Source organism: Dipodomys spectabilis, unplaced genomic scaffold (genome assembly GCF_019054845.1).
Source record: "Dipodomys spectabilis isolate Male_0828 unplaced genomic scaffold, ASM1905484v1 ptg000363l, whole genome shotgun sequence".
NCBI lineage: Eukaryota > Metazoa > Chordata > Mammalia > Rodentia > Heteromyidae > Dipodomys > Dipodomys spectabilis.
Genome location: NW_024871040.1, coordinates 3,010,827 through 3,037,996, shown reverse-complemented (window position 1 = coordinate 3,037,996; position 27,170 = coordinate 3,010,827). Strand labels below are relative to the sequence as shown.

At 44.2% G+C, this 27,170-nt stretch overlaps 1 protein-coding gene across 4 annotated transcripts in view; it reads left to right on the top strand.

The window, feature by feature from the left end:
• The window catches only part of Dgcr2 (DiGeorge syndrome critical region gene 2), a 71,993-nt gene that overhangs the window by 11,201 nt on the left and 33,622 nt on the right, over nt 1-27,170 (top strand). For 3 of the 4 annotated variants that reach the window (XM_042666357.1, XM_042666354.1, XM_042666355.1), the window contains exon 2: nt 16,825-16,947. In XM_042666357.1, coding sequence (XP_042522291.1) covers nt 16,825-16,947 — 123 coding nt within the window. Of the gene's footprint in view, nt 1-16,824; nt 16,948-21,935; nt 22,006-27,170 lie in introns of those variants that run through there. The other variant, XM_042666356.1, reaches the window with a different exon arrangement.

The window sequence follows — 27,170 nt, the reverse complement described above, 5'->3', positions numbered from 1 at the left end:
CTCCCTGTAGACTGGCTTGTACTGTTCTCTGGCTAACAGCCATCAACGTAGCTTATTGTTTGCTCCCTCAGTGGACTCTGCTGCATATTGGACAGGATTGGGCTGAGGTTAGGGTATGCTGTCTCTGACAATCCCTGTCCCCCTTGTTCTCTGCCCCAGAAGAATTATTCCCTGAGGAGCTTGCCTTAGAAGTTTATCACATTTACATGTGTGCTGTCTCTATGTGTGCATATACATATGCACTTTTTTTTCCCCACGGTGGTGGGGCCTGAACTCTGGGCCTGGGCACTGTCCCTTAGCTCTTCAGCTCAAGACTAGTGCTCTACCACTTGAACCACAGCACCACTTTCAGCTTTTTCTCCTTATGTGGTGCTGAGGAATTGAACCCAGGGCCTCATGTATGTGAGGCAAGCCCTCTACCATGGAACCACCTTCCTAGCCCCTATATGCACTTTCAGTGCAGCAACTTCCTAGTAGCAACAACCAGGCCAAATACTATCTCATACAAAAAGGAATCAGTGCCCAGTGCTCCATGGGAAAATGCCCCACAATCTAGGCTGGGGCAGGAAAACTGAGAGAAACCTAGTAATAAGGACGTTCAAAGGGATGACATCATGTCAGAAAGACACAGAAGCCATCCTTAAGGAATTGTACTTGCCAAACCAATCATAAGCCTAAAAAGGAATGACAGAGCTGAGTGCTGGTGGCTCATGCCTGTTATCCTAGCTACTCAGCAGGCTGAGATCTGAGGATCACAGTTATCCCAATTAACCACCAGATAACCAGAAGCGATGCTGTTGCTCAAAGTGGTAGAATGCTAACCTTGAGCATAAAAGAGCTCAATAACAGGGCACAGGCCCTGTGTTTAAGCCCCACAACCTACAAAAAAACAATAATGACAGTAACCAGTTTGACACATTTATTAAAAACAATGTGTGAGTCGGGCACCAGAGGCTCATGCCTGTAATCCTAGTTACTCAGGAGGCTGAGATCTGAGGACTGGTTGAAAGCCAGCCTATGCAGAAAAGTCTGTGAGACTCTTATCTCCAATTAACTACCAAAGGAAAAAAAGACCAGAGTAGAGCTGTGGTTCTAATGGTAGAGCATTAGCCTTGAGCAAAAAAAGCTCACAGACAGCTCGCAGGACTGACAAACATACACACACTACACACACACACACACACACACACACACACACGCACACAATGTGAATTCACTACACACACACACACACACACACACATGCACGCACATAATGTTAATCCACTAAGCACACTAACACAAATCTATAATCCTAGTTACTGGGTAGGAATAAATTATTATGGTTTTGTTGTTGTTGTTTTGTTTATAGCAGTACTAGGGTTTGGGCTGTGGGCCTCACACTAGCTAGGTAGATGCTTTTACCTTTGAGCCATACCTCCAGCAAATCCTAAGTGGGATGTGGAGATCTGGGATCAAGTGTGTTAGTCATGAGCTTGGGTGCTATCCCTGAGCTCTTTTGCTCAAAGCCAGCACTCTACCACTTTGAGCCACAGCACTATTTGTAATTTTCTGGTGATTAATTGTAGGTAAGAGTCTCATGGATTTTCCTGCCCAGGCTGGCTTTGAACCACAATCCTCAGATTTCAGCCTCCTAATTAGCTAGGATTACAGGTGTGAGCCACCAGCATCCAGCTACTATTTTGTATTTCTAAGCATCCTGAGGCCTGGTTAGCCTAGATTTGCACCCCCCCTCCCCCTCCGCCCCACGGCTTAGATGTTTGGATTCAGCTGCTGACATTCTCTGAGCTAGTTGCTTGTTAACATTAGATTCCTCCATCTATTAATATTTATTTCCTGACCATCACCATCCAGTGTGTGTTGCAGCGTGGGAGCACTAGCTATAAGCAGGGAGTCCAGCCTAGCTCGGAAGTTTGTGTGTAGTTGTGCAAAGTTACTTGACAACCATGTTTTTTTCTTTCTTTTTTTTTTGGGGGTCCGGGCGTGAGCCTGAACTCGGCCTGGGCTCTGTCCCTCAGCTCTTCAGCTCAAGGCTAGTGCCCTACCACTTGAGCCACAGCGCCACTTCCGGCTTTTTCCTTTTTGCTTATGTGGTGCTGAGGAATCGAACCCAGGGCCTCAGGCATGCAAGGCAAGCGCTCTACCACTGAGCCACCTTCCCAGCCCCCATATTTTAGCTTTTAAGCAAAAGGAGAAAAAAAAACACTGATTTTACCTCCTGGACCAACCATAATTCCAAAATCATTTAGTACTGTGTGACTACAGAGCTAAGTGGACAGTCATCTTGCCTTGAACCTCCTCAGTTCTCCAGCTCTCCACCCCCTACTCTTACCACCTTCTTACTCTAGCCTTGGCTAACAGAGCCCCAATGCTAGCTCCTCAATCTCACCTTTTTCCTTCTCATTTCTGCATCTTGTCAGCATACCTGTCGGCAAGCCCTATATTTGACCTTCCAGGAGCTAAACATACCTCTTTCCTGCACTCTGCTAAATATAATAAGTAGCTGAGGTAACCCTAAAGTATAACTTCCTTTTTATGATAGAATTTTTTTGTACAATGAATCTTGCATTCAGTATATTTTTCTTTTTCGTTTCCTTTCCTTTCTTTCTTTCCTTCTGGGATGAGAACAGGGCTCAAACTCTGTACCTGATGGTTTTGCTCATTGGCTAGCACTCCACAAACTGAGCTACACCTCCAAACCCTTGCACTCAGTTTCAGTTTCCAAATAAGTGTGTGAACTGAAGCTTTCAGGCCATGTTACCTTTGAACAACCATTAGAGAGCCCAGAGTGGTATGTGTGCTTTTGGGAGTGAACTCCCTGTAATGATTCATGTATGCACTGGTATTTAGATCTAGGATAAGGGAGGAGCTGGGACAAAGCTGCCTTCCACTACTGAGTCCCAGCTTTCCTGAACCAGTTTTTCTTTACTCAGTTTTATTATTACCTTTATGTAGGGCTCAATAGTAGAGTACTAGTCTAGCATACACAAGGAGTCAGAGAATAGGGAGGGAAGGAGAGATGTGGGTGGGTAGGTAAGTAGGTGGATGAATTTTGTTATAAGGTCAGCCTGGGCTGATACCCATCTCAAAGGAAGAAAGATTTTGTTTTTGTCTTTTTTTTTTGGTTGGTTGTGGGGCTTGAACTCTGGGCCTGGGTGCTCTTCAGCTCAAGGCTGGTGCTCTACTACTTGAGCCACAGCTCCACGTTAGGTTTTCTGTGTGGTTTATTGGAGATAAGAGTCTCATGGACTTTTCTGCCCAGGCTGGCTTTGAATCACAATCCTCAGATCTCAGCCTCCTGAGTAGTATTATAGGTGTGAGCCACCGAGTGCCCAGCTTCATCATAACCATTTTTTTTGGGGGTGGGGGTCTGGTTGTGGGGCCTGAACTCTGGGCCTGGGCGCTCTCCCTCCGCTCTTCAGCTCAAGGCTAGCACTCTACCACTTGAGCCACAGTGCCACTTCTGGCTTTTTTCTTTTTGCTTATGTGGTGCTGAGGAATAGAACCTAGGGCCTCATGCATGCAAGGCAAGCTCTCTACCACTGAGCCACCTTCCTAGCCCCAATCATCATAACCATTTTTAAGAATACAGTTTTGTCATGTCACCATGACAGAAACTTTTAGAAAGTTTTCATCTTGCAAAAACAAAACACTGCCTACTGAACAACAGTCTCTCTTCTTCCTTGACTCCTGGTAACCACCAGTCTATTTCCTGTCTTTGAGAGTCCAGTGCTTTAGATACCTGATACATCATACTTATATATCAGATATATCATATTATATTTGCCTTTTTCAGTAAGTATAATAGCATCAAGTGTCAGTATCAACCATATTGTATTATGAATCATATTATGAATCATGTATATATATATATGTATATATATATATATATACACACACACACACACACACACACACATACATATGTGTATATTTGTGCTGGTACCAGGACTTGAATTCAGGGTCTCATCTAGTGTGCACAGCTGGCCCTCTACTACTTGAGCCACACTTCCAGTCCTACATTTTGCTGGTTAATTGGAGATTGAGCTATATAGACATTTTTTCCCAGACTGGCTTGGAACCTCCATCCTCCAGGCATAGGTATAAGCAACTGGCACCCAGCTTTAGTACTGTTTCATTGCACATTTACCACATTTTATTTGTCTAATTCACCCAACGAAGGACAAACACTTGGGTTGTTTCTACCTTTTGATTATTGTAAATAGTGCCACTGTAAACATTAGAGTAAATTTGTTTGTGTGTGTGTGTGTGTGTGTGTGTGTGTGTGTGTGTGTGTGTGTGTGTGTGTGTGGATCCTGGGGCTTGAACTCAGGGCCTTGGCACTGTCCTTCAGCTCTTTTGCTCAAGGCTAGCATCTATCACTTGAGCCACAGCTCTGTCTTTTTTGGTAGTTTAGTAGAGATAAGAGACTTTCCTGCCTGGGCTAGCTTTGAACCTTGAACCTCCTGAGTAGATAGGATTATAGGCAAGAGCCACTGTCACCTAGCCAGAATACAAGTTTGTTTTTTGTTGGTCATGGGTCTTGAACTCTGGGTACAGTTTTTTTAAGGACACTCCGTACTCTTCCATAGTGATACACCATTTACATTCCCATTATCAGTGCATAGAGTTCTAGTTGTTCTACATTCCCATTTAAGACCTGCATAGTGCTGGCCCCTCGGAAGTACAAGGTAGGGTGTGTTGAATGAGTAAGTAGGTTTTATCTTTAAGATTTAGGATATTTTCCAAGCACTTGGTACACCAAGTAAAACACAAAATGAACATTCAAAATCTGATTCTAGCTGGGCATTTCAGGCTCAGGCTTGTAATCCTAGTGACTCAGGAGGTTGAGATCTGAGAATCTCAGTTTGAAACCAGCCCAGGCAAACAAAGATTGAGAGTCCCTAACTCCAATTAACCAGACAAAAAGCTGGAACTGGAAGTGTGGCTCAGAATTGGTAGAGTACTAGCAATGAGGAATAAAGCTGAGAAAGAGCACAAGGCCCTGAGTTCAAGCCCCTGTATCAGCATGTGAGCGTGTGTGTGTGTGTGTGTGTGTGTGTGTGTGTGTGTGTGTGTGTGTGCGCACACAGAGACACAGACACAGACACACACACACACACACACACTTCCCAATTTTGCTGTGGCAGGTATTCTCCTTGAGGTGAATGGGTAATACTATACTGTGATCAAGCTGTCTGGGGAGTGTTGGATGAACTCAGGGCCTTAAATTCTCACTCCACTTACCACTAATGGTTATCCTCCATTGCTTGAACCATATTTCTACTTCAGACTTTTTTTCCCCCTGTCTGATTGGAGATAAGAATCTCTTGGATTTGTCTACTCAGGCTGGCTCCAAATCTCAATTCTCAGATCTCAGCCTCCTGAGTAGGATTATAGGTATGAACGACCACCTCTCATCCTGCCTCATGTTGTGCTGGCCTTTTTCTGAGTTTCTGAGCTCTCTTTTCTCTCCCATTAAGCTTCCACAAATTAGAAACGGAAGGATTTTTTTTTTTTCTTGAAGAATATCATTCACTTATGGACATGTTTGAACCTTGCCTTCTTTTGCCTTCTATGATTATTTCTGTTGCTTAGGGCAGGTTCGGGAAACTTTTTTGAGGGGAATGGGGCCTAAACTCAGTGTCTCATGCCCTTGCTTTTGGCCTGCTTGCTTAGAGCCTGTGCCCAGCCATGCGTCTAGTCTGGCATTTTGCTGATTAATTGGAGATGGAGTCTTGCAGACTTTTCTGCTAACGCTGGCTTCAAACTTCAATTCTCCAAGTCTCAGCCTCTAAAGTAGCTAAAATTATAGGTATGAGCCATCTGTGCTGGGCTAAAGGCCACCCTCCCCCTTCCATACTGGGACTTGAACTGGGCCTGGTGCTGCCCTTTGCTTTTTTTGCTCAAGGCTAGTGCCCACACTTGAGCTGCATTTCCACTTCCAGCTTTTTGGTGGTTAATTGGAGATAAGTCTTTTTTTTTTTTTTTTGGGTCCAGTCGTGGGGCCTGAACTCTGGGCCTGGGCGCTGTCCCTCAGCTCTTCAGCTCAAGGCTAGCGCTCTACCACTTGAGCCACAGCGCCACTTCCGGCTTTTTTCTTTTTGCTTATGTGGTGCTGAGGAGTCGAACCCAGGGCCTCGAGCATGCAAGGCAAGCGCTCTGCCACTGAGCCACCTTCCCAGCCCTTGGAGATAAGTCTTAATGGACTTTCCTGCCATGGGCTGGCTTCACACTGTAATCTTCAGATCTCAGCCTCCTAAGTAGCTAGGGTTACTATAGGCATGAGCCACCAGTGCTCAGCATAGCATATAGGTTACTTATTTTAAACTTATTTCTTCTCTAACCTGACTAAGAAGAAGCTACAGGACAAATGAGTCCATAGGTTCATGAGTATCTGTATAGGTGGTATGGGTGATAGTCATTGCATCTCATGTAGAAGATACAATTCTAAGAGATGAATACTTCCATTTTAGCCCTGTCACTTTGTTCTGTTTTTTTTTGGGTCCGGTTGTGGGGCCTGAACTCTGGGCCTGGGCGCTGTCCCTCAGCTCTTCAGCTCAAGGCTAGCACTCTACCACTTGAGCCACAGCGCCACTTCCGGCTTTGTGTGTGTGTGTGTGTGTGTGTGATGCTGAGGAATTGAACCCAGGGCCTCAGGCATGCAAGGCAAGCGCTCTACCACTGAGCCACCTTCCCAGCTCCTGTCACTTCTTTCTGGTGTGACATTCTCTAGTGTAATTCTTATGATTCCTGACGTAGGCCCTACCTAGAAGTCCTACCTCTACAACTGTCATAGCAGATTTGCTAGGTTTCCAGTGACAGGATATCGAGGAACTCTGGTCCTTGAGGTGGAGCCATTAGCCAGGTTGCCTGAAGGTATTTGGAAATGAGCCATGGTGACTGAGGCACTACTGCCATCTAGGGAGCCAAAAAGATCCTGAAGGCATTTCAAAACCATGGCAGGACTGTTTGTTTATAATCTCTCTCTCTCTCTCTCTCTGTCTCTATCTCTCTGTTTCTGTCTTTGTCTCTCTCTCCCTCTTTCCCCTCTGTCTCTGTCTGTCTGTCTGTCTGTCTCTCTCTCTCTTTCCTCTGTCTGTCTCTTTCTTTCGTCCCTCGTGAGGCCTGAACTCTGGGCCTGGGCACTGTCCCTCAGCTCTTCAGCTCAAGGCTAGTGCTTTACCACTTGAACTACTTCCAGCTTTTTTCTGCTTACGTGGAGGAATCAAACCCAGGGCCTCATGCATGCAAGGCAAGCACTCTATCACTGAGCCACCTTCCCAGCCCCTGTTTATAGTTTCTTACATCCATGGCCCTGTGGTCCCAAACTGTTGGCCAGGCATTAGTGCCTCCTGGTTTTCTAAAATTTTGTCCCAGCCACACTCCATAGGGACTCTATGCTTCCCTAAGCTTTCTGTCTTTTATCACAACAGAGAAAATGGTCAGAACTGGAAAGTTTGGACTCAGATTTCTGTGATGCAGTCAGAACATGGGATATTCTGATGGGAGAGCTCTGCTAAAAGTCATTGAGAACAGGGATTTGAGTGAAAGAGCCTTGTTTTTTGGGCCTGTTCTGTTGCCAAGTTAATGAGGGACACTGAGCCAGATAAGCAGCTCTTCCTTAATGTGTACCAACAAGATTAGATGGGTGCTTTGATAAGTCGAAGAACCTCAGGCCTTCTTTCCTTTCTGCTAATGAAATAGTTCTTTCGTTTTTATGAGTTGTGTACCATTGTCTGCTATGAACTATGGGGACTTCTGGGTGGCAGTTGCCTGGATGGACCCTGAATTCCTTCAGTTTGATGTTGAGTTGCTGGTGTCCTTGGGGCAACTTGGTGGCTGGCAGAGCGAGGGATGCCTAGATCTGCAGGCAGCAGCAGCTATCATCAGGCTGCTCTGTGGAGGGTCATCAGGATGACATGCCGGGCAAAGCCTCTGTCCCTAGTGTCCTGCCTCCATCTACTCTTCGCTGGTGTGGAACCTTCTCAGAGCATTTTTCTGTTTGGACGTCTCCTGGAAATATTCTTAGCTATGGAACATGCAAAAATATCACTGAGTGGTTTTCTTCTTTGGGCTTCCAGGACTACTAAGGAAGTCAGGAGGGTGGGCAGAGCAGGGACGGTCACCTCAATGTTCTACAGATGAAGGAATGGAGCCTGCTATAGACAAATAGTCCCGCAGTCCAGCTGAGGCAGCTGGGGCCTGTCCTTTGTCTTATGATGGTTCTGGAGCTTTTTTCCAACTGATCTCTCCATGTGTCATTCCAAGAAGCTACTGGCAGAGAAGTGGTAGTGACCAGGAAAGAATTAAGAGGTTGAAGTGGAAGAGTTACAGAGAACGACAAACCAGAGGCCAAAAAGATGGAAAACCTTGGGGAAAAAGCTAGAGGTGATCCTGGTCCTCATTAAAGCATGACTACTACTACTATAATGCCCTTTTGGGATGGTGGAGAGTTTGTAATATGATGACATTCGATTCTAGAATGGTCTGTGCACCATTCTGAATGCCCGACCATGCTTTGCTCTCTCTCTCGTTCTGACCAGCCCAGTCTGCTGTGGATACGAGGAAAACATTCTGATGTTACTGTCTTGTTTCCAGTTGCCTCCCTTCTTAGAGCCATAGTGCAGACATACATAGTGCAGACTTCCAGAGTACTAGCCACCCTGCCTACTGGGCAGACCTTGTTTAGGCTGCATTGTCATCCATTGGCCCGCCCCAGGGTCAATTCAAGGCTCTTCTTCAGCTTCTTATGTCAGGACAGAGGTGACAGCAGTATGCCCTCTGTTGTATGCTTTATTTTTTGTTTTTGGGGGGGATATTTTAGTTTTTGTGTTTGTTGACAGGGCTCTTTGTTTCTTTGAAGATGTCCTGAGAAAAGACTCCTGGCCCAGATTCTATGGTGTTGGGTATATCCCTGTATCTGTAGTTGGCCTCCTATTGCTGTGTGGCCACTTGGCCAGGAGCCCCAGCCAGCACTGTTTCCAAATCCTGTCTTCTGCTTCCTGTATCTTTCTCTTGTGGAAGTATCTTACAGAGAAGATGGATTGTGAGCTGGGGAGAGTCCTGACAAGAAGCACCCCCAAGTTCTGTCCAAGGTAGACTGTCTGGGCAATAGAAGGTTCACTGCTCAGCTGCTCACTGCCAACCAGGGACCCTAGGATTTCCTGGTGCTGGGATACTCCTGCTGGATGTGGATGCCCATAATTCCTGGTGTGGAAGGCTGCAGCCCAGATATCTCAATCTACCATGGTAGAGCCCCATCTGTTTGCAATGGAAGGAAGCCAACTAGAACTTTCTCTTCTATTTCCTTGCTGCAATTTTTTTTGATGCCTTTGTGATGTTAAGTGTGGATATGTGTGCTTCTGCTAATACTCTGTCTTCCTCTTGGACAAATGTTGAAGAGAAATCAATTCCAAACAATTTAGGCAGCATACTAAATTTTATACAGTAATTTGAGACAGCTCAGATTACATAATTTAGAATGAGGCCAAGGCTTGCTGACAAAGAAGAAATTGAATCCAGAGAAAGAATCTGTATTGCAGAGACTCCTGAATTCTACAGGACACCAATCCTCTAGTTCCCATGCAACGTGTAAAGCACTAGTTCTCCTAGTGCCCAGAGGCTTCTAGGGTGTTGTTGACCTTTTCAGGGGATCACGAAGAAAATCACTATCTTCATAATAAGTGGCATTTACCTCTTGAAAGTGCATGGTAGCATTTTCAGAAACTACATGACATCATTGCTTCTCTCTTCTCTCCCTATTTGTAATTATCAGGTACTGGGGTTTGAACTCATGCTTGGCAGCTGACTTTTTTTAAAATTCATATTTTAATTTTTTTTTTTTTTTTTCAGACATGGGGCTTGAACTCTGGGCCTGGGCATTGTCCCTGAGCTCTTCAGTTCAAGGCTAGTGCTCTACCATTTTGAGCCACAGCTTCACTTCTGGTTTTCTGGTGGTTAATTGGACATAAGACTTTCCTGCTTGGGTTGGCTTTGAACTGTGATCCTCACTCTGATCTCAGCCTCCTTAGTAGCTAGGATTACCAGTGTGAGCTGCTGGCCACCCAGTCCTAACTGACTTTTTGATGGTTATTTTGATGACTTTTTGATGTAATCTCTAGAACTTTTGTGCCTGAGATGATTGAACTGCAGTCCTCAGATCTCCGTCTCAGCTATGAGCTATCAGTGCTTGTCCCTCCCCCCCCCTTTTCAGTCCTATGAGTTGAATTTAGGGCCTGAGTGCTGTCTGAGCTGCTTTTGCTCAAGGCTAGTGCTCTACCACTTGAGTCGATAACACCACTTTCAATTTTTTTTTTTTAATTGGAGATAAGAGTCTTACAGACTTCCCTGCCTAGCTGGCTTCAAACTGCAATACTCAGATCTCAGCCTCTTAAGTATCTAGAATTACAGGTGTGAGCTACCAGCGCCTAGGCCCCCCCCCCCTTTATTTTTCCAGTACTGGGTCTTATATTCAGCCCCTGAGCATTGTTTCTGAGCTGCTTGCTTGCTTGCTTGCTTTCCTTTCTTTCTTTCTTTCTTTCTTTCTTTCTTTCATCTCTTTCTCTCTCTCTCTCTCCCTCCTTTCCTTTCCTTTCCTTCCCTCCTTCCCCTTCCCCTTCCCTTTCCCCTCCCTCTCTCTTTCTCTCTTTTTCTCTCTCTCTTTCTTTCTCTCCCTTTCTTTCTTTCTTTCTTTCTTTCTTTCTTTCTTTCTTTCTTTCTTTCTTTCTTTCTTTCTTTCTTTCTTTCTTTCTTTCTTTCTTTCTTTCTTTCAGCTTGAACTCTGGGGCAGGATGCTGTCCCTCAGCTCTTCAGCTCAAGGCAAGTGCTCTACCACTTGAGCCACAACACCACTTGCAGTTTTCTGCTGGTTTTATTTGGAGATAAGAATCTCACAGACTTTCCTGCCCAGGCTGGCTTTGAACTGTGATCCTCAGATCTCAGCCTCCTGAGTAGCTAGGATTACAGGCATAAGCCATTGGCACCTGGCTGTCCCTGAGCTGCTTTAGCTCAAGGCTAGCACTCTACCACTTAAGCCAACATTCCAAGTCTTTTTTTTTTTTAATATAATTTTATTCTTAAGGTTACCACAGTTATTAATGGTAACCACAGTGGTTACCATTTCACAAATTAGATAATGCATATATCACTTTTTTGGACAATGTTACTCCTTTGTTTGCTTTCCCCCAGTTTCCTTTTCCAATCTCTCCTGGCCTTTAAGTTGCATAATTTTTTTTCTTTTTAAGAATTTAAAAGATGGGTCTGGGAAGGTGGCTCAGTGGTAGAGTGCTTGCCTTGCAAGCATGAGGCCCTGGGTTCTATTCCTCAGCACCATAAAAGCAGAAAAAGCCAGATGTGGGGCTGACGCTCAAGTGGTAGAGCGCTAGCCTTGAGCTGAAGAGCTAAGGGACAGTGCCCAGGCCCTATGACTGACCAAAATAAAAAAAGAATTTAAAAGAAATTGTGAGCCAGTCATCAGTGGCTCATACTTGTAATCCTACCTATACAGGAGACTGAGATCTGTGGATCGTGGTTCCACACCACCCTGGACAGGGAACCCCATAAGACCCTAATATCACTAAAGAGTCAGAAGTGGAGCTGAGGCTCAAGTGGTAGAGTGCTAGCTTTGAGCAAAAAGCAGTACAGCACCAAACAGAAAACTGAGGGACAGCGAGGTGCTAGTGGCTCACACCTGTAATCCTAGCTACTCAGGAGGCTGAGATCTGAGGATCATGGTTCAAAGCTAGCCTGGGCAGGAAAGGCCATGAGACTCTTATCTCCAATAAACCACCAGGAAACCGGAAGTGGCACTGTAGCTCAAGTGGTAGAGTGCTTGCCTTGAGCTTGAAGAGCTCAGGGATAACTCCCAGGCCCAGAGTTCAAGCCCGCCCCCCCCCCCCAAAAAAAAACTCAGGGACAGCCATGCCCTGAGTTCAAGCCCCAGGACAAGCACAAAAAGAAAGAAAGAAAGAGATTGTGGAACCAATGTAACAGCAATATTCACAAGACACTATGTTGGAAATGAACTTTATAACTTAGTGGGAAGGGGATTTGGGGGGAGAGATAGCGGGAGAAAATGAGGAAGGGGCTAATACTGTTCAACAAGAAATGTATTCATTTCCTTATGTAACTGGAACTCCTCTGTATATTACTTTTACAGTAACTTTTTTAAAAAAGAGAGGTTGTGATTAAATACACATATATGAAATTTTATCATTTTAGCTGGGCATTGGTGGTTCACGCCTGTAATCCTAGCTACTCAGGAGGCTGAGATCTGAGGATCACTGTTCATAGCCAACCCAAGCAGGAAAGTCAGTGAGACTTTTACCTCCAATAAACCACCAGAAAACTAGAAGTGGCGCTGTGGCTCAAGTGATAAAGTGCTAGTCTTGAACTGAAGAGCTGAGGGATGGCGCCCAGTGTTCTTGTCTTGTTCTGATTTTAGAGGAAATGGTTAGTTTGTTTTTTAACAGTACAATGGCTGTAAATTTATCATCTATAGTCTTTATTATGTTGAAATATGTTCCTTCTATTCTTAGTTTTTCTGGACCTTTTTGTTTGTTTTGTTTCTGTTTTTGGGTCCGGTCGTGGGGCCTGAACTCTGAGCCTGGGTGCTGTCCCTCAACTCTTCAGCTCAAGGCTAGTGCTCTACTACTTGAGCCACAGCACCACTTCCGGCTCTTTTCGTTTTTTGCTTATGTGGTGCTGAGGAATTGAACCCAGGGCCTCAGGCATGCAAGGCAAGTGCTCTACCACTGAGCCACCTTCCCAGCCCGTCTGGACCTTTTTTTTTAAACTTTTATTTATTTTTTTTGGGGTCCGGTCGTGGGGCCTGAACTCTGGGCCTGGGCACTGTCCCTCAGCTCTTCAGCTCAAGGCTAACACTCTACCACTTGAGCCCAGCACCACTTCCGGCTTTTTTCTTTTTTCTTATGTGGTGCTGAGGAATCGAACCCAGGGCCTCATGCATGCAAGGCAAGCGCTCTACCACTGAGCCAACTTCCCAGCCCCCGTCTGGACCTTTTATAATAAATGATTGTTGGAGTTTATTGAAGGCCTTTTCTGCATCTTTGAGGTGATATGTGACTTTTTTTTTTTTTGTGGTGGGTTGTGGAACTTGAACTCTGGACTTGGGTGCTGTCCCTAAGGTCTTCAGCTCAAGGCCAGTGCTCTACCACTTGAGCCACAGCACCACTTCTGGTTTTCTGAGATAAGTGTCTCATGGACTTGCCTGCCCTGGCTGTGGCTGGCTTTGAACCGCAGTCATCAGATTACAGATTCCTGAGTAGCTAGGATTACAGGCATTAGCCATTGGTACCTGACTTTTTGTTTTGTTTTGTTTTTTGTTGTTGTTGGTTGTGGGGCTTGAACTCTGGGCCTGGGTGCTGCCCCTCAGCCCTTTAGCTCAAGGCTAGTACTCTACCACTTGAGTCACAGGGCCACTTCCAGATTTTTTTTTTTGTCAGTTATAGGGCTTGAACTCTGGGCTTGGGCACTGTCCCTGTGCTCTTCAGCTTAAGATGAGCACTCTACCACTTGAGCCACAGCTCCACTTCTGGATTTCTGGTGGTTTATTGGAGATAAGAGTCTCAAAGACTTTCCTGCCCAAGCTGGCTTTGAACCACAATCTTCAGATCTCAGCTGACTGAGTAGCTAGGATTGTAGGAGTGAGCCACTGGTGCCTGGGGCGTGTGTGTATATGGGGTGGGGGGGGGGGGGATATCTCAGGGCTTGGGCACTGTCCCTGAGCTCCTTTTGCTCAAGTCAAGCATTCTACCACTTTGAGCCACAGTTCTACTTCCTGTTTTCTGGAGGTTAATTAGACTTTCCTGCCCAGGCTAGCTTTGAACCTGAATCCTCTCTTCTCAGCCTTCTGAGTTAGGATGACACCTGTGAGCCACCAGCACTGAGCTGATCATTTGATTCTTGTTTTGGCTCTGTTAATGTGGTATATTGTGTTTATTGATTTATGTAAATTAAATTAGCCTTAAATCTGGGATAAAATTGATTTCATCATAATGAGTGTGGTTCTCCCCTCCTCCCCCCCCCCCTCCCCCAGTCCTGAGGCTTGAACTCTGGGTCAGGGTGCTGTCTCTGAGCTCCTTTTATTCAAGGCTAGTACTGTACTGCTTGAGTCCCACAGCACCGCTTTCAACTTTTTTTCTGTGATTAATTAGAGATAAGAGTCTCTTGGACTTTCCTGCCCAGGCTGGGTTCAAACCTGATCCTCAGGCCTCTTGAGTAGCCAGGATTACACAGGCATGAGCCACTGGTGCATGGCTTGAGTGATTTTTTTTTTAATTAGTAGTTAAATTTTGTTAGCAAATATAGACCAGAGATTGGCCTATACCCACCTCCCCCCTCTCTCATTATTATAAAAATGATGTACAGGGCTGGGAATGTGGCTTAGTGGTAGAGTCCTTAGCATGCAAGAAGCCCTTAGTACCACATAAACAGAAAAAGCCAGAGTAGGCAGCTCAAGTGGTAGAGTGCTAGTCTTGAGCAAAAGAAGCTCAGGGACGGTGCCTAGGCCCTAAGGTTAAGCCCCAGAACTGGCAAAAAGAAAAAAAAAAAAGTAATATACAGAGGGGTTGCAGTTACATAAGTCAGGTGAAGAGCGTATTTCTAACAAAGGCTGGTGGCTCATGTCTATAATCCTAGCTAGTCAGGAGGCTGAGATCTGAGGATTGCAGTTCAGTGCCAGCTCAGGCAGGAAAGTCTGTAAACAAACACTCCCCTGCCCCCCTCCCGGTTGTGGGGCTTGAACTCTGGACCTGGGCCGTGTCCCTCAGCTCTTCAGATCAAGGCTAGCACTCTACCATTTGAGCCACATACCACTTGCAGTTTCTCGTGGTTAATTGGAGAGAAGAGTCTCACAGACTTTCCTTGCCTGGGCTGGCTTTGAATCGTGATCCTCTGATCTCAGCCTCCTGAGTAGCTAGTATTACAGGCGTGAGCCACCAGCGCCCGGCATCTGTGAGACTCTTTTTTTTTTTTTTTTGTCGGTCGTGGGGCTTGAACTCTGGGCCTGGGTGCTGTCCCTCAGCTCTTCAGCTCAAGGTGAACACTCTACCACTTGAGCTACAGTGCCACTTCCGGTTTTCTAGTAGTTTATTGGAGATAGGAGTCTCATGGTCTTTCCTGCCCTGGCTGGCTTTGAACCATGATCCTCAGATTTCAGTCTCCTGAGTAGCTAGAATTACAGGCGTGAGCCACCAGTGCCCGGCTTTGTGAGACTCTTATCTCCAATGAGCCACCAGAAAACTGGAATTGGCACTGAGGCTCAAAGAGGTAGTGCATTAGCCTTGAATGAAAAAGCTCAGACATAGCACCCAGGCCTTGAGTTCAGGCCCCACAACCAACCCTTCCCCAACCCCCCCCCCAAAAAAAGTACATTTCTTTTTGGATAATGTCACCCCTTCCCTCACTCTCTGCCAGTTTTTTCAACCATCCCACCCACAAGTCATATAGTTCATTTTCAGCATAGTGTCCAGTGAGTACCATTACTGCATTTGTTCACCTTTTGTCTATAGTTTTCTTTTTTCCTTGGGTCCCTACCTGGTTTTGAGGTTTCATAGAATGAGTTACTAGTGATCCTTCCATTTCTACACCATGGAAAAGTTTTTTTTTTTTTGCCAGTCCTGGGCTTGAACTCTAGGTCTGGGCGCTGTCCCTCAGCTCTTCAGCTCAAGGCAAGCACTCTACCACTGAGCCACCTTCCCAGCCCCCACCATGGAAAAGTTTGAGGAGTACTGGTGTCAGTTTTTTTTTTTTTTTTTATTAAAAATTTTTATTTATTTTTTATTGTGAAAATACTGTACAGAGGGGTTACAATTACATGGGCAAGATAATGAGTACGTTTCTTATCAAGCATTGTAGCCTTCTCCTTTGTTTCCCCTTCCCATCCCTTTCCATCCTCCCCCATCCCCCCCTGGTGTCAGTTCTTTAATGGTCTTATAGAATTTAGGTGTGAATCCCTTGGGACCTGGACTTTTCCCTGTTGGGAAACTTACTATTTCCTTGGTCTCATTGCTTGTTATAAGTCTAAGTGGCTTATAACTTCTTGTTCCACTTAGGCAGCTCATATGTCTAGGAATTTATCCATTTCTACAAGCTTTTCCATCTTCCTTGAGTATAGGTTTTGAAAATAGTCCCACATAATCTGTTGAATATCTTGGATGTTTGTTGCAACGTTTCCTTTTTCATCTCTAATTTTGTTGATTTGGGTCTCTTCTCCCCTTTTACTCATCAAATTAGGGATTTGTCAATCTTATTAACTTTTTCAAAGAACCAGCTTTTTGTCTACAGCCTCAGTGGTAGAATGAAGTTTCACTGATCTTCTCTCTGCCTACATGGGATTTGGTAGTGGGACGCTCACCCTGGTGGTGGTGGTAGGAGCCTCCATCTCTTAAAGTTCCACAGAGCCTTCCTCATGCAGCCACCCACATGATAGTAAGAGCCACATTTCTGTAGTGTTACAACCTTCTTGGCCCTCCTTTGAGAATGTCCAGGACTTGTGACTAGTAGGGCCTTACATTCCAAGTTTCTTTTTTTTGGGGGGAGGGGGGTCCTGTCGTGGGGCCTGAACTCTGGGCCTGGGCGCTGTCCCTCAGCTCTTCAGCTCAAGGCTAGCGCTCTACCACTTGAGCCACAGCACCACTTCCGGCTTTTTTCTTTTTGCTTATGTGGTGCTGAGGAATCGAACCCAGGGCCTCTGGCATGCAAGGCAAGCGTTCTACCACTGAGCCACCTTCCCAGCCCGATTCCAAGTTTCTTATATCTATTGCTACTTCCTCAATAGTCTCTCACCCTTTGGTTCCACAGAGCTGCGGTGCAACCCTGGGCAGTTTGCCTGTCGGAGTGGTGCCATCCATTGCATCCCCCTCCTGTGGCAGTGTGACGGCTTGGCAGCCTGTGAGGATAAGAGCGATGAAGCTGGCTGTCCAGGTGAGTGTGTGAGTGTACCTATGGCCCACTTGCTTGTCCTAGTTGATCAACATGAAGGGTAGAAAGGTGTGACCTGGTAATCTGTGTAGTCTCTACCTCTCTTTTTCAGAAGCCAAATTCCTAGCATAGGCCCTCAGTTCTCACGCTGACAGGGCCTGAGGTATGGGGGGTGAGGTGAAATGATGCCAGCCCTGGGATCTGGTGACTCCTAGAGGTGTGTGCCCTTGGTACCTCTCTGATCTTCTCCTTGCTCTGGCTCTGGCTATAGTCCTGATGATTTTGTCCTTGCAAACTGGCCTTGGCAGTCTTGGTGTGGGTTCCTAAAACTGTTTGACAAGGCCACAAAAAGTCTGAACTATTTGTTCTCAGCTTGGGATAGGTGGGAAGGATAGCTTCTTGTTTGTGTATGTGTATGTGGATAAGTGTAAGATACACATACATGCACATGCTTCATGATCATAGATGGAGCCAGGCTCTGGCTCACACCTGTAATCCTGGCTACTGTGGAGGCTGAGACCTAAGGATCATCGTTTGATGCAAGCTCAGGTAATAAAGTCCTTGAGCCCCTTATTTCTATTTAACCACTAGAAAACTGGAGGTGGAGCTGTGGCTTAAAGTGGTAGAGCACTAGCCTTGAGCAAAAAAGTTTGGGGACAGAACTCAGGTCCCGAGTTCAAGCCCCATGATCACCACCACCACCACCACCAACAACAAAAAAGATCACAGATAGTTTTCATAAAGGTTAAAGAGGAAGCTGAGTCTTATCTCAATTCAAAAATTCTGTCCTGAGCTTTCTAGCTCAGCTTTCAAATTCTTTCACTAACATATAATTCATCAATCTGATTTATTATTTTTATTGTTGTTGGTGGTGGTCATGAGGCTTAGACTCAGGGGCTTGAGTGCTGTCCCTGAGCTTTTTCTGCTCAGGGATATACTCTACCCCTTTGAGCCACAGCTCTACTTCGTTTTCTGATGATTAATTGGAGATGAGTCTCATAGACATTCCTGCCCAAGTTGGTTTCAAACCACCATCCTCAGATCTCAGCCTCCTAAGTAGCTAGGATTATAGATGAGAACCACCAATGCCGAGCTGATTTATCATTCTTTTCCCTTCAGTGGCTCAGCTGAAATGTTTCCTTTTCCCAACACATTAACAATAGCTTAGCTGCATGCTGCCTTTATTTCGTTTTGCTTTCCTCAAATTCCCTTGTTTTGTTTCTGTTTAGACAGACCTTGGAACCTTGCAAGGCTTGCCTCAGATCTTACCACAGTGAGAGTGTTTCTGTCCCTCTGGTTAAGTTGGCTTTTGCCAGCACTTGATCTGTCCTTACATGAGTCATTAGTTTTCCCCCTTTTGAGGGCCCACTCTTGATCTCTTCTTATAGTTTATAAGCTCCCAAGTACAGGAGACTTTCCCTCTTCCTCATGGGACCTGGCCTAGGGTTAGAAAGTATGCCCTACCACTATAGTGAGCCACATACCTCCTGCTCTTTTTTGTTTGTTATTTTATGGATAGATTATTAAACTTTTTGCCTAGGTTTGATTTCAGATTTTGATCCTCCTACTATGTCTTCCTACTTAGGATCACAGATATGTACTACCACACCTTGCCCTGGCTGTCCTTGAACCTCGGTCTTCCTGATTGCTATCTCAAGTAGCTAGGATTACAGTAGTGAGTCACCACTCACAGTTGAGCATGAAAAATGGGTGATATGAGCCAAAGTTAATACAATAGTACCTATAATCCCAAGCTGAGGCTGGAGGAAATTCAAGGCCAGCCTATGCTACATAGTAAGATCCTGTCTCAAAAAAGGAAAGGAAAAAAAAAAAAAAAGGAAAGAAAATGGGTGGTAGTGTGCTAGATTGCACTCTCAGCATCTTTCCACTCCTTTCTGGGTTCTTCTGTATTTCAGATGCTTTAGTGTGGCCTTGTTTGTGATTATTTGGGTAAATGCCCAGGAGTGAGATTGCTGGATCACAGTCGAGCTCTATGTTCAGTCTTTTGTTGTTGTTGTTATGGTTGTTGTTTTTATTTGTCTCAGGGCTTGAAATCTGGCCTGGGTGCTGTCCCTGAGCTCTTCAGCTCAAGGCTAGTGCTCTTTAACACTTGAGCCACAACACCACTTGCAGTTTTTTGGTGGTTAATTGGAGAGAAGAGTCTCACAGACATTCCTGGCCCAGATCTCAGCCTCCTGAGTAGCTAGGATTACAGGCATGAGCCACTGGTGCCCGACTCTTTGTTTAGTCTTTGAGGAACTTCCATACTGTTTTCCAGAGTGGTTGAACCAGTTTACATTCCCACCAAACAGTATAGAAGCAGAACCAACTTTGATATAAATAGAAATGAAAGATGTTTAGGTTTGTTCTTCTTGCCAGGTGCTGGTAGCTTACACCTTTAATCCTAGCTACTTAGAAAGCTGAAATCTGGGAACCACAGGTTCAAAGCCAGCCCAGATAGGAAAGTCCGAGAGACACTTTTTTTTTGGTCAGTCCTGGGGCTTGAAGTCTGTCCCCCAGCTCTTCAGCTCAAGGCTAGTGCTCTACCACTTGAGCTACAGCACCACTTCTGGTTTTCTGGTGGTTTATTGGAGATAAGAGTTTCTTGGACTTTTCCTGCCCGGGCTGGCTTTGAACTGGGATCCTCAGATCTTAGCCTCCTGAGTAGGTAGGATTACAGGCATGAGCCACTGGCACCCGGCCTGTGAGTCTCTTTATCTCCACTTAACCACCAGAAAACCAGAAGTGGCACTGTGGCTCAAAATGGTAGAGCACTAGCATTGAGCCAAAAGAGCTCAGGGACAGTGCTCAGATTCTGAATTCAAGCCCCACAACTGACAAATAAAATAAAAATTGTGTTCTTAATGCTAAAGATGGAACCAAGGGCCTCATAAATGCTAATGTATGCACTGCCACTGAGCTACACTCCCAACTTGTTACCTAGGCTTCTGTTTTATTGCTCACAACTGGCACCCTACCACCTGGGCTAGACCTCTGTTTCTGGCTTTTTGCTGGTTAATTGGAGATAAGAGTCTCTTGGATTTATTTTTGCCTAGACTATCTCTGAACTGTGATCCTCAGATCTTATCTTCTTTAGTAGTTAGGTGTGAGCCACTGCACCCAGCAAATCCTAACATATTTGATGGAAAATAACTTAAAGATTTATTGAGATATTAAAGAAGACTCAAAATAAATAGAAAATGTTCTTGGCTAGGAAGACTCATCATACTAAAGCTTTTTATATTGCTCTGTGGATTCAGTACATCTTCATCTAAACCTCCAAAGGATTTTATGGGAAATGTGACAAGGTGATTATAAAATGTTGGGAATAGTACAGCAGACCACTTCAAAGAAGGATGGATATAATACTTACATATGAGGATCAAAGTTTACATTAAAGTTAGCTTGGACCCCCCCCCCCCAAAAAAAAAGGAAAAAAGATTGGTGAAAAAAAAAAGAATTACATATTATATTTTATTGTCTTCTTGCTTTGTTCTTTAATCTGGAAGCCTTCTACAGTCAGTATTGGGAATAAGAATGAGTCTTTCATGACATGTACATACATTTTTTTTTTACTTTTTTTTATTGTGAAGATACTGTACAGAGGGGTTACAATTACATGGGCAAGATAATGAGTACATTTCTTATCAAGCATTGTAGCCTCCTCCTTTGTTTCCCCGACATGTACATACGTATACACATGCATATGTATATAGAACGTATGTATGTGTTTCTGTGCAAATAAATTATATGTATATATAACTTAAATATATATCATATATATAAGATATATAAGATATATATATATATGTATCTTATATATATATATATCCTTCCTCCTTTCCTCCCATACTAGGGCTTGAACTCAGGGCCTGGTGTTCCTCAGCTTTTTTTTGCTCTACCTCTTGAGCCATAGTTCCACTTCTGGCTTTTTGCTAGGTTTATTGGAAATAAGAGTCTTACAACTTCCCTGCCTGGGCTGGCTTTTTTCTTTTTTTTTTTTCTTGTCATTTGTGGGGCTTGAAATCTGGGCTTGGGCACTGTCCCTTAGCTCTTCAGCTCAAGGTGAGCACTCTGTCTTGTGAACCACAGCGCTACTTCCGGTTTTCTAGTGGTTTATTGGAGATAAGAGTCTTTCTTGCCTGGGCTGGCTTTGAACCATGATCCTCAGATCTCAGTCTGCTGAGTAGCTAGGATTACAAGCATGAGCCACCAGCACCCAGCGTGGGCTGGCTTTTGAACTGTGTGTGTGTGTGTGCATGTGTGCTTGTGTGCGTGTGCGTGTGTGTGTGTGTGTGTGTGTGTGCGTGTGTGTGTGCGCGCGCGCATGCGCATGCGTGCACGTATAAGTGGTGGTCTGGGCTTGTACTCAGGGCCTGAACAGTGTCACTGAACTTCTTTGCTCAAGGCTATCACTCTACTACTTGACTACAGCTCCACTTAGGCTCTTCTAAATTGTTAGTCTCATAGGCTTTCCTACCTGGGCTGGCTTCAAACCACAATGCTCAGATCTCAGCCTCCTTAGTAGCTAGTATTACAGGCATGAGCTACCTGGTGACATTGACATATTTGGAGAATATAGGCTGTGTTGTTTTGTAAAATCTCCTTAGTTTAGATTTGTCTGTTTGTTCACAATTTTTTTTTGTATTAAGCAGGAATACTACATGCCACATGCTACTTGGCATGAGGTTAGTTTGTCTTATTAATAACGATGGGTTTCTTCAATTGACTACACTAATATCTACTAGAAGTTACTATCATGAATATTATTCCCCTGTCATAATAAAAAAGCAGTTTGTGAATAGGCATTGAGAAAGTAAGCCGTAGAATAGTATTCGAATCCCCTCCCACCAAGTTATGTTCATTTGTATTGATGATTTTTATCTGCATCCACCTCAACAGTAATGGTTGAAAACCCATGATTTCTGTAATTGTCACACACACCACATTTTATAAGTGACACTCTGTTTTGTTTTGTCTGTTTTGTTTAGACAAGATCTCACTATGAAGCCCAGATATCTCGATCCTTCTGCCTCATCCTCTTGAGTGTTGGGATTATAGGTATGTGCCACCACACTTGGCAATGATACTCTTTTTATAAAAAAATTTCCTACTTCTTCATTGCTTTCTGGCAGTACAAGGTGCTTCAGATTCATCTTTTACTTTACCTGCCCAGCATGGACTCAGCCATTTTTCCCCAGAAATACGCTTCTATTACGGGGAGTGGCATTGACAAACACTTAACATCTCAGTGATGGCTGAGCTCATTTTTACTAGAACATCTGTTGTTTTGTCTATGGATAGAGCTAGACACCTTTTTGTTGTTCCCAGTTGCAGTGGATTGAGGAACACATGTTTGGTTGCAACATGGCAGTGGAACTTAAAACTGCAGCTCCTGTGTTTTTAACTACTGATCAGGGTTTTGTTAAAATATCCACACAAGTTTATGGACCTATATCTAAATCTACAGTAGGATTAATTATAGGAAGAAGTAGTTGGACTTTAAAGCCCTAAAAGTTCATGTATGATTGACAAGGATTATGGCCTCAGCATTGTCTCCATTGCACATCAAAGCAGGAGACAGAATTGCCCAGATTCTGCTGCTCCCATATAAGGACCCCCCCCCCCCGCCCTCCCATCCCCCACATGAATAATCAGCAGGAAGGAGGCTTTGGCAGCACCAACAAACAAATTTGGTACAATATTATCATTGGGCCTGGCTGCTCTGAGTGCAATCTCATCATGAATCATAAAAGGTTCAGAGGATTTATAGATACTCTAGCAGATGTAACTGTAATTGCTCAAAAACACTGGCCTGTTGATTGGAAAAAGGAGAGAAAGGGCATTCAGATGTCAGGAGTAGGGAGTGTACAAGAAGTGGGGCCTCCATACTGACCTCTACAGGGCTAATTTCTCCATATTCTTTCTTTTCACTTGTATTCCTGACTGCCAGCAACATGCTCACCAGCTCAAGATACCTGGCCCCTTTGCTTTGAGCTAACCCTATTAATTACCCTGGCAGTCCTGAAGTGTGTCCTGGTGCCTATTTCTGGATCACAAACTCTTCAGTGTTTCAAATTCTTCAGTTCTCTGTTGTTCACCATGAGCCCTGTGCCCCATGTTGGGTGCCAGATATCATAAGAATTTAAATCTGTATGGTTGGTTCCAGGTCCTTCCTCCCACAATACCTTTTTTTATTATTTGCTCATATTTATTGATCCATCTGATTCTATTCTACATAAGAGTTCTTACCTCCCATTTCATATTTATTCCTCCTTTTTTCACAGCAAGACCCTGGTCCCCACATCTTCCATGTATTTATAAATTTGGCTAATTCTACAATGAATGCAAAATAGTTTTGAGCTTAGACTAGCCTCTCTATATCTACTAAGAGTCCACATCTGAGGATTCTACCAATCACAGACCAAAAATATTTGTAGAAAATACTGTGCCTTTACTCAGCATGTACAGGCTTTGTTCCTTGTCTTCACTTCCTAAACAATATAGTCTAACAACCATTCATAGCAGTTATATTATGTTAGGTATTATAAGTCATCTAGAGATGATTGCCAAGTATATAGAAGATTGTAGGAAGGTTATATGCAAATACTACACCATTTTATTCAAGGGACTTGGGGGCTCTTGGATTTGTGGGTACTGTAAGGGAATGAGGATACTGGGACAATCCCCAATTTTGAGGAATGGCTGTACTACACTACAATACCACTGCCCATAACAAACCTGCTAAGTCAATTTCAGCAAATATATTTGTAGGGCTGGGAAGGTGGCTCAGTGGTAGAGTGCTTGCCTTGCATGCATGAGGCCCTGGGCTCAATTCCTCAGCACCACATAAGCAGAAAAAGCCAGAAATGGAACTGTGGCTCAAATGGTAGAGGGCTAGCCTTGAGCTGAAGAGCTTGAGGGATAGTGCCTAGGCCCAGAGTTCAGGCCCCATGACCGACAAAAAAAAAGTCACTAGAATTACTGCTTTCTTCTTTGTGGTGTTAACATTTGGGTCTTGTTTGTAATTGGTCATAGGACTTTCATCTCATATTAATTCAAAGTTTTGAGCTGTGATTCATTTACTGTAAAAGTCATCTCTCTTTAAAATATACAGCTGCATTTTTGTTTTGTTTTAAGTATATTCACAAGGTTGTGTAGATGTTTAATTTACTTTTTTTTTTTTTTTTTTTTTTTTTTTTTTTTGGTCCAGTTGTGGGGCCTGAACTCTGGGCCTGGCCACTGTCCCTCAGCTCTTCAGCTCAAGGCTAGCACTCTACCACTTGAGCCACAGAGCCACTTCTGGCTTTTTTCTTTTTGCTTATGTGGTGCTGAGGAATTGAACCCAGGGCCTCATGAATGCAAGGCAAGCGCTCTACCATTTAGCCACCTTCCCAGCCCTTAATTTACTTTTGAAATATAAAAAATATAGGCAGCTGGGTATCAGTGGCACATACCTGTAATCCTAGCTGCTTAGAAGGCTGAGATCTAAGGATCACGGTTTGAAGCCAGCTCAGGCAAGAAAGTCTGTGAGACTCTTATCTCCAATAAAACTACTCAGAAAAGCCGGAAGTGCATTGTGGTCCAAGTGTTAGAGCACTCGCCTTGAGCTCTGGATCCTATATGAAAATATCATGTGAAACATGCTAATAAAAATACCAAATAAGGGGGGGCGAATGGTGGGGGAATGGGAAGGGATGGGAAGGGGAAACAAAGGAGGAGGCAACAATGCTTGATAAGAAATGTACTCACTATCTTGCCCATGTAATTGTAACCCTCTGTATGGTATTTTCACAATAATAATAATAAAAATAACCTGAGGGGTGGGAGTGAGGGAGGGGGTAAAAAGTTTGACATGTTATGTATTCACTACCTTACCCTTACTGCAACCCCTTCAATACATCACCTTGACAATAAAATTTAATTACAAACTAAAACAAAAAAACAAATTATCTGGGCACCAGTGGCTCATTCCTGTATCCTAGCTACTCAGGAGGCTGAGATCTGAGGATAATGTTTGAAGCCAGCTCATACAGGAAAGTCAATGAAACTCTTAATCTCCAAATAATCACAGAAAAAGCCAGAAGTGGTACTATGGCTCAAAGTGGTAAAGTGCTAGACATGAGCAAAAGGAGCCCAGGGACAGTGCCCAGGTCCAGAGTTCAAGCCCAGGAATGTGACTTAGTGGTAGAGTACTTGCCTAGCTAGCATGCATGAAGCCCTGGGTTCAATTCCTCAGTAGCACATAAAAAGAAAAGGCCAAAAGTGGTTCTGTGGCACAAGTGGTACAGTGCTAGCCTTGAACAAAAGAAACCCAGGGACAGTGCCCAGGCTCTCAGTTAAAGCCCCAAAATTTTGGGGGGGGGGGGGAATAAGTTATAGGAAAAAGAAAAGAACTTATTTCCTTTCTTGACCCTTTATTGTGTTCCTACTCATAAGATTAAGGTAATTTAATTAGTTTCTAACTTTTCAGGTGTTTTTTTTTTGCCAAAATAAGCACATATATCACATATTTGTACATACACACTCATACAATTTCTTTCTCTGTACCCATTTTTTCCTTTCTTTTTTTTTTTTTTTTTTGTTGTTGGTCATGGGGCCTGAACTCAGGTTTTGGGCACTGTCCCTGAGATTTTTCAATCACGGTTAGTGCTCTACCACTTTAAGCCATGATGCCACTTCTGGTTTTCTGGTAATAGTCTGATAATAGTCTCATGGACTTTTCTGCCCAGGCTGGTATTGAACTGCATTCCTCAGATCTCAGCTTCTTGAGTAGCTAGGATTATAGGTGTGAACCACCAGCACCCAGCTGCCCATTCTTTCTTATATCAAAAAGCGTCTTAGAGCCTGTGAGTGTAGCTCAGTGGTAGAGCATTTGCTTAGCATAGTCAAGGCCTAGGGTTTGTTCCTTAGTACATACATACACACAAAAAAAGTCTTACAATGTGATTTCTACAAAGTGTGAATTACACTATGATTATTCTTGAAATTTCTTTCTAAATAGTTCCAAGTTCTTTTCTCTTTTTTGGAGAAGGAGTTGATGTGAGAGTTTGAACTCAGGCATCATGCTTAAATAATAAGTACTATATCACTTGAGCTAAACCTCCAGCCTGACTTTTTGCTGGTTATTTTGGAAATGGAGTCTCCTGGACTTTTCTGTCCAGTCTGGCCTTGCACCTTGATCCTCCACATCTAATCTTTTTTTTTTTTGGGGGGGGGGGGGGGTCCAGTCGTGGGGCCTGAACTCTGGGCCTGGGCGCCATCCCTCAGCTCTTCAGCTCAAGGCTAGTGTTCTACCACTTGAGCCACAGCACCACTTCCGGCTTTTTTCTTTTTGCTTATGTGGTGCTGAGGAATCGAACCCAGGGCCTCATGCATGCAAGGCAAGTGCTCTACCACTGAGCAACCTTCCCAGCCCCTCCACATCTAATCTTTTTTTTTTTGTCGGTCGTGGGGCTTGAACTCTGGGCCTGAGCGCTGTCCCTCAGCTCTTCAGCTCAAGGCGAGTGCTCTACCACTTGAGCTACAGTGCCACTTCCGGTTTTCTGGTGGTTTATTGGAGATAGGAGTCTCACGGTCTCTCCTGCCCAGGCTTGCTTTGAACCGTGATCCTCAGATCTCAGCCTCCTGAGTAGCTAGGATTACTCAGCCTCCTGAGTAGCGTGAGCCACCAGCGCCCGGCTCCACATCTAATCTTATGAGTATAGCTAGTATTACAGGAGTGAGCCACATGTACCTAGTTTTTTCCTCCTCTTTTTTTTTTTTTTTTTTTTTTTACAGCTACTTTGAACTCCACTTCAAGATTCTACCATAACTTCAATCTCCTGTATGGGAGCCTTTCAGTTGTTCTCATTATTCTGCTATTAAAAATGATACCAATATTGCCAAAAAAAAAAAAAAAAGAAGTGCACTCATTATCTAACTTATGAAATGGTAGCACCTTAATAATAAAATTATAAAGAAAAAAGATGCCAAACAGCACAAAGACACTCAACAAAAGATCTTCGGATGTCAGTGGCTTATGCCTATAATTCTAGCTACTCAGAAAGCTGAGACCTGAAGATCAAAGTTCAAAGCCAGCCCAGGCATGAAAGTCTTATTTCCAATTAACCAACAAAAATCTGGAAGTGGAACTGTGGCTCAAGTGGTAAAGCACTTTACTGGTGTCCCCTTCCCCCCCAAAATTCAATAGAGAGATGAGAGGGAAGAGAAATAGATTCTGAGAG